Genomic DNA, 11,855 nt, shown 5'->3' with positions numbered 1-11,855 from the left:
CTTCTGTCACTTTTAATCTGAAGCTCCTCGCCTAAAATAATGAAGTCAAACGTTTCTGCCTGGCCTACACTGGAACAGCAACAATGTGAATTAAAATGAATGATAACATACAGTTAAATCTCAAAGCCAGAACTGAAGGAATTGATCTCAGATTTGTCATCTCCTCAGCAGCTTGTATTCCTTTCACAAGATATCTGTTTGTAGTGTTGTGTATTTGACAGTGGTCTTTGGCTATTTCCCCTTTTGGCTTGATGAGGGGAAGGATTAAGATTGTAGACTGTCTTCTACATATAAATCCTTATCCTATGATGAGGGGTTCAGTGAAAGCCTAAACATGCCTATTTGGTATTTTTGTTCCCACAAAGCTGGGAACTCTGTTTTACGTGTATATCAGAGCATCCTAGAGGAGACAAGAAACAGAAACGCGTGGTATGAGAGAACCCATGAAATCACAATGGCAAAAAAAAAAAAGCAGCAGCTTCACTTAAATCTATTGCCTGGGTTAATGGTGAACTTCATTTATGGACCTCATCATTAAAAATAAGTTCTGACCCAGTGGCACCGGTGGCTACATGATAAGTGCTGCCCAAAATGAGATGTTTCTCTGTCTGTGAAACATGACTTGTTTAGCCTTATGGAAACAGAATGGTAATTTTCTCAAATTAAATATTAACGCAAGCATTTCCTCCTAACTTTTTCACTCATGTTAGATGCTGCTTTGTGATAAGTGAACTTTCAATGAGGCTATTTAAATACTGTGTCATGATGCTGAGCTTCTGTCTGTATATGTATCTCCCTTCTATGTAAAACAACAAAATTAAAGAAAAGAAAAGAAAAATTATTCCCCAAATTAAAAAATGGAGTGACAAGTTATAATGTTCACTATATCTCAAAGCCTAAATTCACTTTGGACTTCTTGCCCATCAAGTCCTTTTCATCCCTGTGGGCCTGCACTGAATATAAAAGCCATTAATCAGACCTTAGCTCCTGGGTACCAGGGACAATGCAATTTTTTCCCCAAGCTAGACAGAATACAATCTGACCTATATCGGCTGATTGGTCTATTTGCCACTCCATATGCTGGAAATAACGGGGTCAGGCTGACTGGTGACACACACGGTGATCCACTGAAATTGGCAATTGGGGAAAAAGGAGCCACTTCTTCCTCCTTTGCCTTCCCCAGAAGCCTTCAAGTGGGTCACAAAGGATAAAACGGAAAGAATTCAGGAAGAGGAAACAGAAGAGACCAGACAATGTCTGCGGGAGGCTGCCTCATTCATGTCAGAGTCTGTCAGGTGTGTTAGAAGCAAGCGCCTGAAATGATAATTCACTTCATCTTTCTATCTCCCCCTCAGTGGGAGATTATCCTATTTACCATGTCCTCCAATCTTCATTTCCACAGTGAAGTCTTTCAGTCAGGCTGTTGTCATCCCCTGCCTGCATTATTACGGCAGCCATCTATTGGCTTTCCCTGTCTAGTATCTCTCCCTGTGCCCCAGGCCATCTTGTTTGCTCTTCCTATATTTAATCTTCCCAAATATCATTTTCTTTACATTTATCCCATCCTAAATAACCTTCAACAGATTCTTTTCATCCTTTGAATCAAATTGAAATCTTTCCCTCGGCTTCCTTTTCCTATGCCGGCCCCACCGCCATCCCATCACAACTTTTCTCATCTTGTTTTTTAATTTCACAATCAGTCTTTCCCTTACCGTCAAACAGTTGCCCTGCTTATAGTAGAAATAGTAGAGGTGTGTGCAAATGCCACAACAGGGAATATATAAGACCATATGTAAGGCATTGCCATTATTTTTTAAATTGCTGTTTTTAAAATAGAGGCTGAGTGGAAGGAAAAGTGTGAGAAGGAACATAGAAGGAGTCAAAGCACCAAAGACAAGCCGTGACCCATCTTACTCCAGGTTCCAGGCTTCCTATTGTACCAGGAGATTATCTCCCACCCCTCACGGTGTTGCTGTGGCCATTAAGCAAAGAAGACTATATGCCAGGCCCTTTCAGATGTGTCATCTCATTGAAGCCAAATGACCCTTGAGGCATGTACTGGAACCCTTATCTTACAGATGAGGAAACTAAGACTCAGAAGGGGGATAAAAAGCAAGTGAACCAGGACTATCAGTCTCTAAACCCAGCGCCTTTCCACTTACTGTGCTGTCTCTCCTTAAATGAGATAACATGGAAGTGGTCTAGATTGATTAGATCCCCTCCTCAAGCCATCTTCCTCTCCAGGAAACTAGGTTAAGAAGGGAAAGTCATGAATGTAATTGTCTCCCTTTCAATAGTGCATATAGAGGTCCTTCCACGGATCCCAAATCAGGAAACAAATGAACTCACAGATTCTTACTAGTAGTAACTTGGACCCCACAAATATACCAATGAGTAAAATCAAAATACAATGAATACTTTTAAAATCTGAAATGTAAATGAATTTCTATTAAATGTAATTATTTTAAATCTAAAAAGTAAGGCATTAATAGAGAATGAGATTTAAAAGGGCTATTGAAGTTCATTTGATCTTTAATGCCCTGTAAAATATTCCTGCCATTTCTTGCATGGTGAGTAGGTATGGCTGCTCTCTTCCACAGTAATTCCTACTTCCCTGCAATATTATTCAAGTGTGGCATCTGGAGCAGACTGAACCTATCAGTTCCTTACCCTAGATTTTCTTCTGTTGATGCAGCTTAAGGAAGTATTACCTTCCCCAGCAGCCACATCAAACTACTGATGCATATTAAATGTAAAAACCAGCTCAAAGCACTGAAGTGATTTTCGCGTGCTGCTGCTAAGTCGTACTTCCTGCAGTGCGTACTTACATAGCTGGATTGCTTTTTTCGGTGGGGGTCTGGGAATCCTAGTGCAGTATATTATGATTATCTCCGCTAAGAATGTGTCTTGTCGGATTCAGCCTGTCAAGAGACTAGTCAAGGATGATGCTCAGTTTTCTGACTTTGGTAACTGGGCAATGCAGTTCACAGAGACAGGAAAGTCAGCAGGGAGAGCAACTGGAATGGGAGAGAACTGGGTTTATTTTGAATGTGTTGAGCTTGGGCTCCCTGTGCAAATCCAAGTGGAGAGGTCTGGAACTCAGATACGGCTCTAGGAATCATTAGCTAATTGATAGGAATTTAAGCAACAGACATAGTGAAATCAACCAGAGGATCAAATGCTTAGGAATACCAGCATTTAGGGTATAGTTTATATAGGTATAGGGAAATGAGACTGTAAACGTTGCAAGGAGCATTCAGAGGTAGGAAAAGTTCTACAGAATTATGGAGCAAGAGTTATTTCAAGCAGGAATCAAAGAGTAATCAATTGTGTCAAACGACACAAAAGGATAGCTGGAAAGAGAAGTGAAATACTGTGGTCTGGGTAGTCTATAACTATACAATTTCCCTAATGTCCCTCATTGAGGAAAGAAATCGTCTGATATGACCTTTCTTGGTGACCTAGTGGTAGATTCGAAGGATCACTGCTTTCTCTAATAAGAGACTACAAACTACCCCTTTCCTAACACCTGCTCAATTCATGCACAACTTTGAACACATATTCATTGGTCTGTAAAGGATCCATTTTCTTTTCCTTATTGATTATTGGAACATTTCTTTGCTCTAATGTTTTGGTATATTTTCCCATTCTCAATAATCAGCAAACTTGTTGAGTAATCTTATCTATAAAATCTCTCAGAATCCTGATGTGTGATGCCTCTGGGTCAGGAGCTGTCCCTTCATTGAGAAGGAAGAAGTGTTCTTTTCAAAAGTTTTTTCACGTATCTTGGACTTCTATTTCCCCTTTCCAATATTCATTCTACCATTTTTATTAAAAGATTGTTCCCTTCCACTAAAGGGCACAAGCAAAATAGTCTGACTTAAAAAAAAATCAAATGTCCTCATGGTAACAATGAATTTTTTGGCAGAATAAAGCGACTAGGTTTCAAAATTCTAGAGGTAAGATATATTCAAGTTCATTCCTAATGGCCTGCAAAGAACTGTTGATACTCATGTTCTATTAGCTATAACAGGAACGCACACCTAATTCCCTTCAAATTACATTAAAACTTTACTGCATCCTATCTTCAGACAGCAGACTTTTATGATCTTGCTTAATGGAATTAAATCTTTCAGCATTCTCATAAATTATAAAGTGAGGAACATTGCCTATGCTGGTTTAGCCAGAACTAGAACTACGAAGCATTTTAATTATAGATATAAATAGTACTGAAGATAGAAACGCCTTAATCTTGGAATAGGAAACATAAGAGCAGACTGCACCTTTACCTATAAGCCTAAAGAAACAACAATCTCATTTTAAGGTGAATTTGCAGATTAATACAGAACTCACAGATGGGAATGAGAAGAGAAGCCAGTAGCTATCTTGCCAGTTCCTTCTAGTTCTTAGCAGGAGACTCTGGTTGCCACTTCTGAGAACTCACTCTCTGTTTCATACCCCTCTGCATGTACCAGAGAAACTGTCTCTCCTCAGGCCAGAATTTTCTTCCATTTCAGGGGTCTAAAGTCATATTTCTGGTTTCTCCTGTTTTTACTTTTGGCTTGGTAAAATCACCAATATCCTTCCCCTCTGCTTGACCAATGTCTACTCATCACTTCCTCCCTCCCCCTTGCCTCCTCCCTTACATAAGGTTGTCTGGGAAAATCACCACAAAGAAATCCAGCTGGATGATTCATCTTTCAGCCACACAACTCTTTTCAGAGGCACAGATCTTTTGAAAGCTGATGGGGACCTCTTTCTCAACAGCAATTCAGGAGTTAATCCTCAACCAAACAACCTTGTTAAGTAGTTCAGAAGTACAGGGTTGTTTCAAAAAATTGTAGGGAAGATGCGGAACACCATATTTATGTATCACTCTGTTGAAAACTCCAGGGATCCCTCTGCTTTCGAAGCAGATGGAGATCCCACTCTATCAAAGGTTTTGTCTGTTGGCTCTTTTAAATGAGGCTGGTGCTGCTGACTCTTGGAGAGTAAAAAGGAGAAAGGTAAGGACTATGCTGATTCACATCCTTATGGTATTTCTGCTGTTGTGGGTCTTTTTTTAGGGGCTCAGACTTTGTTTCGTTTTACCTGGTTAATCCCAACTGTAATCAAATTTGTATTCTCTGAAGTTTAATGTACCATTCTCAGATAACTAATTCTTTGAAAGTCACTTTCAGGATCTTGAACGATAAAATGCCTAACTCTCATGATGGCACCAAATCCCAGAAAAATCTAAATGACTTGAAAAAGAGTTATACATCATTACAGATTCTATGAAGGACCAAGAAAAAAAGGTTTTTAGTTATACTCAGTAGGGTGTTTAAGTAGTATCTTAAAATTAATCACAGAAGATTGTTTAAAGCCTTCAAATTTTTAAAAGTCAAATAAGAACTAAACGTTGCACAAGTAATAAAGGATTCACGATTTCAGTTCTAACTCTCAATATTTTCAGGAAAGAAGTTCTCAGACCAACCATTATATAAAAACATGACTAATATTTCTGGTCACTAAAGATCGAAACTATTTTATATAAAAAATATTTCTAAAGCATTTCTGGTTTTGACCCTGGATCATTCTGTACAATAATAAAACCAACTTGCATTTATTTGTACAGCATTTTTAAAAGGCTTTCTTTTTTTTAAACTTTACATCTACATATATACTTGTGAGTAGGTACAAATGAGAAGATGAAAGCAGAGAGGTTATGTGACTTTGCTTAAGGTCACACAACAAACTCATAAAATGGCAAATTAAAAATTCTGTTTGATTCTTCACAGCTCTTTCTCTCCCATTACCTCTTAACAAGAGGAATATGCCTCTTAGTCTCTTCCCTTTCTGCACCCTCAAAGGATTGCCTAATAGGTTTTTTGGCAACCTATTGCCAAATAGGTTTTAGGTTTTAACAATGGAAAATCAGCAATAAAGGAAGATAAAAGGAGAACTATAACTGGTTTTTAGGGATGAAAGCTGATGGAGATTTTTATAGAGTGGGGGAGTTGAGAGGAAATAAGTGTGAGGATAGCTGATATGTAAGAAAAAGTGTGTAGGAGAGGAAGAAACAAAGGAAAATTTTAAGATACATTTCTGGAGACTGTGCATCCCCTCATATGATTCAGGAGAAACAAGTAAAGAGATGATTATCGTAAAGTTACTCTTGGTTGAATGGACTGAGTTCCGTCTGCCTTTAACGTTGCTCCAAAACTATGCCATGTGGATATTTATCTTCAAAAGCTTTTTAGTAATATATCTTTGATGCTCGCAATATTTTTTCCATTTTATCATAAGTCTAAGAATTTCAATATAAATGCAGAAAATCCCTACTATTCTTTGCTGCCACAATATAATGACATCTTTTATATTAGAGGTGACTGATTAATTAGAAGTCCTAGGGGAGGAGATGAGAGCCAGACTGGGAAGAGGGAAAGATTAAACTCATACTAGATGTTTTAGTACATCTGAAAAGTCCAACAACAGCTGTCTGACACAGATAGTAAATAGATTTATGAAACACTATTATTGGTTACTGCCACAAATCAATTCATTAATTAATGCATTCATTTATTTATGCATTCTACTAATTTTTAAAATAACAACTCAGACAAATAAGATATGATACTTGCCTTTAGGAGTTCTAAGTTAAAAGAGAAGAAGGTGAAGAAAGAGACACATATAATTATCAGTAAAATATAATCTATTTTATAGTGAAAAAATATATACACAATGTGCTATAGAAGTTCAAAGCATAGAGATCGGAGTGAGTAAATTAAAGGAGGCTTCACCAATGAAGTATGAGCTGATTCTTCAAAACTAAGTGGACAATAAAATGATGGAGAGAGCATACTAGATAGAACAAAGATTGTGCACAACTATGGTGCCATGCCGTGCTCTTAAAAAATTGTATATGACTGGAGAGTGTATATGTGTTGTGGAGAAGGGTGGTAAAAGCAAGGACAGCGTTAATTTGCAAGATATAAGATTGGAAGGATGAATTGAGACCAGATTGAGAAGAGTTGCAACATTTTGTAAATATATACATATGTACGTTTGCCTGAGAAAGGATGCACAGCTTTCATAAATTCCCAAAGACCTTGTGACCACCCAAAACGTGTAGGCATCCCTATTAAAGAAAAAGAAGAGCATATATATTCTTTTTTTAACGTATGTATTTGAAAACTCCTTGTATCAATGAATATACCATAAATATCTTTACAGATCATTCCATATTCTTCCACAATATAATTTTAATCCTGCCTGGAATATGCATATATATGCACATACATGTATATGTCATAGTTTATTTAATCGCTTAATGTCAAACAACATTACTATTCCCATTTTTCTATAAATATAAACATCGACTGTGATAAACATCTTTATAGCTAAAATCTTTGCAAAGATTCATAATAATTTATTTAGGATAAACTCCTGGAAAAGTAATTGTCTAGTCAAATGTTATATGTCTTGTTAAGGTCTTTGGTAAACACTGTCAAACTTCTCTCCAAAAGGAGATTTGAACGATTTGAACTATTGCTTGAATTTGAACTCTTGCTTAGCAGTGTGTATGGTGTCTCTGTACACGCTGGTCCCTAGTCAAAAAAAGCAAATTACATTTTTTTCGCATTTTCACGTCCACTTGTATGGTCATCAATTGTGTCCTTTGCCCCCTTGTTTTCGGTTGGAGTGCTTGTCTTTTACTCATGGAATTCTAGGAGCTTACTTACCCTCTCGATACTAATAACATGAATTCTTTGTCACTCATAGATGCGAATATTTTCTCTAGTTTATTTCCCTTTCAATTTGTTTGACTTACAGAAGTTGAGATTTATTCAGAGAGATTATCAGTCTTACCCTTTATGAATTGCAAATGTGATGTAATGCTTAGAAAGTCCAGGCCCATGCCATGGTCATTTAAATATCAATGGATATTTTCTTCTAGAATTTAAAAGTGACGTTTAATTCCTGTGGAATTAGTGTGGCATGATTTTCCAGGTGTCCACACAGTTTATTGAAACATCCAAATTTGTCTCACCAGCTTAAAGTGCCACCTCATCTTTTAGATTTCTCTCTTGTGATTTTTTTTCCTTGCTAGCCACACTAGCATTCTCTCTAATCTTGGAACATGCCAAGCTCATTCCCACCTAGGTATTTTAATGTTTGCTATTACCTGGACAGTGAGCATGGCTCACTCTTTTTCTCAAGTTAGATCTCCACTCAAACATTACCCGCTCATAAAGCCCTTCCCTGCATACTCCTTCTAAAATAAAATGCCACTCCAACCCATCACACTCTGTCTCCTTAGTCAGCTTTATTTTTCTTCATAGCGCTTAATTCTACCTGAAATGGCATATTTATTTATATGCTTGCTTATTGTTTTGTTTCTCATCATATGTTTCATGTGGGCAGACATTGTGTCTTCTTATTCAACCTCTATATCCCCACTACCTAAAGAGGGACAGGTGAACAGAAAGGATCAATAAATCTTTGCTAAATAAAGAAATTAATATCAAATGTTCATATCTGTAGCCTTATGAAATGTTTAATATGTTTCTCTGATTTATCCATCTATTTCAACACCAATTCCAAAATATGTAGCTTTATAATATATTTTAAAATCTAATGCCACAACTAGAAGGACCTGCAACTAAGATATACAACTATGTACCGGGGGGATTTGGGAGATAAAGCAGGAAAAAGACTATAAGGACATCCTTCTTTAGTAAATCTCTTTTTAAACTTGACCACATCTAATCTACTGAATATATTCTTCCAAATGAACTTCATTTTTTTTCATTTCCAAAAAACTTGCTATTTTAATTGGAATTCCATTAAATTATAAATTAATATGGGGAAATTTGACAACTAATCTTTCTAGCCTGGAATAATTTTATATCTCTCTATTTAGTTGATTCTTCCTTTATGTCCTCAGTAAAGTGTCATTGTGTCCGTCGTGTAAGTTCTGTACATTTCTCCTTGTGTTTATTTCTAAGGATTATATAGTCCTGTCATTACTGCAAAGGGAATCTTTTATTCTCATTATTTCCCACCTGGTTATAAAGTTAGTGTGAAAATTTCAATAAAGGGGCCAGGCCCATGGCCAAGTGGTTAAAGTTCCATGTGCTCTGTTTTGGTGGCCTGGAGCTCGCAGGTTCTGATCCCGGGTGTGGACCTGCTCCACTCATCAGCCATGCTGTGGAGGCATCCCACATACAAAATAGAAGAATATGGGCATGGATGTTAGCTCAGGGCTAATCTTCCTCAAGCAAAAGAAGAGGAGGATTAGCAATGGAGATTAGTTTAGGGTGAATCTTCCTCACACACACACAAAATTTCAATATTTATCTATTATATCATATTTATTTAATTCAAATTTTATAATCTTATGAATATTTAAAAAGTTAATCTATCAGTGACTAGAACTTATGAAAAATATACCATACTAATGTAGTTTTGTCAGTTTATCCTTTCATTTCTAATGAATTTTGCTGTTTATCTTTAGATGTATTGTTAATTGGTTGTGAAAGGTTAGTGACTGGTATAAAAAGACTTTACCTTTTATAATTGGAAATTCAATATTATTGTATTTTTGGTTTGTAACACTTCTTTTTTGTTTCCTATATGGTTTAAAATACAAGTGCGTAAAACCATAATTATAAATCCATGTTAATGGGAAAATGATGTCACAGCATGTAATTTACAACAATAGCAACATAACGGGAAAGCAGAGATGTTTTGATGTAGAGTTAGTGTATGACATTGAAGCTACACTCATATCAATTCAATACAGACTGTTAGAAATTTAGAATGTTAACTGTAATCCAATTGGAACCACTAAGAAAATAACTAAAATATATATAAAAAAGGAAATGAAGCGGGAATCAAAATAGCACACTAAAGAAAACCAAACACATTATTGGAGAAACTGAGAACCAAAAACTATACAAGATGTATAGAAAACAGGGAAATGACAGAAGCAGGTTCTTCATTATCAGTAATCACTTTAAACTTAAATGGGATAAACTCATTGAGTAAAGACACAGATTGGCAGATTGGCTACAAAAAAAACCACGATCCTTTCATTTATTTTAGTTTTCAACTCTAAAATTTCTTTTTGGTTCCTGTTTAAAATTTCTCTCTTTATTGCTATTACTTATTTGTTCATACATTGTTCTCCTGGTTTCCCTTAACTCTATGTCCATGGTTTCTTTTAATTTTTGAGCATATTTAAGATGGCTATTGCAAGATCTTTGTCTATTAAGTCCAATGTTTGAACTTCCTTGGGACAGTTTCTATTATTTTCTTTTTTCTCATGTGAATGTGCCATGCTTTATTGTTTCTTTGCATACCACATAATTTTCTTTGTGGAAATTGGGCACTTTGAATATTATTGTGTGGTAGTTCTGGATATCAGATTCTCCTTCTTCCCTGTGGTTTGTTACTGTTGCTCTTTTTGTTTTAGTTGTTTGTTTAGTGAGTTTCCAGAATTAATTCTATAAAGCATGTATTGTTTTTTGAGTGTGGCCTCTAAAGTCTCTACTTCATTAACTTAATAGTCAGTCAGTGATTAGACACAGATTTCCTTAAATAACTGTAACCAGTAAGTCTCCAGGCCCTTGCTTAGGAGCTCTTTGTGTGTATTGATTCCTGCTTACAACAGATGGCAGTTGACAACTCTGCCTTAGCTTTCGCTTCCTGCTTGTGCAGAGCCTCAAGGATAGCAGAGGTGAGAGCTTAATGCCTACAGAGGTCTTTCGTGAACATGCACAACCCTGGACATGCACAGTCCTACACATGTGTGTGACCTTCCAGATTTCCAGGAATAAGTGAGAGATTTTTAAAGCCTGCTATATTCATCTTTTCCTTTTTCTTTTTTGGTCAGCTAGTTTTTTGGCACAACTATTATCACAGTCTGAGGCAACTCTGATTTTAAACAACTGCTACTTCTTGTTTTAGACAAATACCCTCAGGATAAAGGCTGTTGGCAATGCGCTGTCTATGTATCCAATCAAATAAAGATAAGCCTTCCACGTGGGGTTTTCTAGGGAATGATCAGGTCAAACAATGACAATTTGCTAAAAATGGGGCTTTGAAAAAGCTTAAACTCCATTCTGACCACTCCAGGGACTAGTAGGTTTCTGATTTTCACCATGATTGTCAGCCATTTATTTCCAATGCTACCATGGAGCTGGGGAAAAAAGGATGGGAGTAGGGCCGGTTAAAATACTGCAAAGCTCACTGTTCTTACTGGGATTCAGCCATTTTCCTTGCTTAAGCACTCTTGTGATTGTTGAAAGCCTTTGATTAATTTTCAGAGCTCTGAAAAAATTTATTTGGACAATTTTTGCCAGTGTTCTTTTTAATTTTATGGAGGAATGGATACTGAGGAATCCTTATCTACTTTTTCCACTGGTATCACTCCTATTAATTTCCTTTAAAAACAGCTGTGGCTGTATCTTAAAAATTTTGATATGTTGAAATTTCTCATTCAGATCAAAATATTTTTAATTTACAATCGGTTTTTTTTACCCTTTTATTGTTTATAATTGCATTTCTTAATTCTAAATGTATGAGTATTTCCTAGTTATCTATTTGATTTTTAATATATCCAGCTCAACAGTACTATGATCAGAGAAAATACTTTTCATGACTTTAAAATTCTATTGTTTCTGTTAAGAATTCAGCTGTCATCTAATGTTCCTCTGGAGGCAATCTGTCTTCATTTTCCTCTGGATGCATGGAAGATTTGCTGTTTCTCTATCATCTTCATCATTTTACAGCACCTAGGTGTAGTTTCATTAGTATTTATCTTGCTTTGTGTTCACAGGGCTTTTTGAAAATAAAAAATTGCTTGAATC

The 11,855-nt window shown here is 36.3% G+C and overlaps 1 protein-coding gene across 11 annotated transcripts in view; it reads left to right on the top strand.

Annotated features, from left to right (window-relative positions):
• Positions 1-4,689: 4,689 nt before the first annotated feature.
• The window catches only part of CT83 (cancer/testis antigen 83), a 171,450-nt gene continuing 164,284 nt past the window's right edge, over positions 4,690-11,855 (top strand). For all 11 annotated transcript variants that reach the window (XR_011499673.1, XR_011499676.1, XR_011499675.1 and 8 more), the window contains exon 1: positions 4,690-5,006. Coding sequence is in view for 3 of the 11 variants with exons in the window: in XM_070502377.1 (XP_070358478.1) it covers positions 4,917-5,006 (90 nt within the window). In the remaining 8 variants the exon portion in view is untranslated. The remainder of the gene's footprint in view (positions 5,007-11,855) is intronic.

This window comes from Equus asinus, chromosome X (genome assembly GCF_041296235.1).
Source record: "Equus asinus isolate D_3611 breed Donkey chromosome X, EquAss-T2T_v2, whole genome shotgun sequence".
NCBI lineage: Eukaryota > Metazoa > Chordata > Mammalia > Perissodactyla > Equidae > Equus > Equus asinus.
This window is presented reverse-complemented; position numbering and strand designations above follow the sequence as displayed.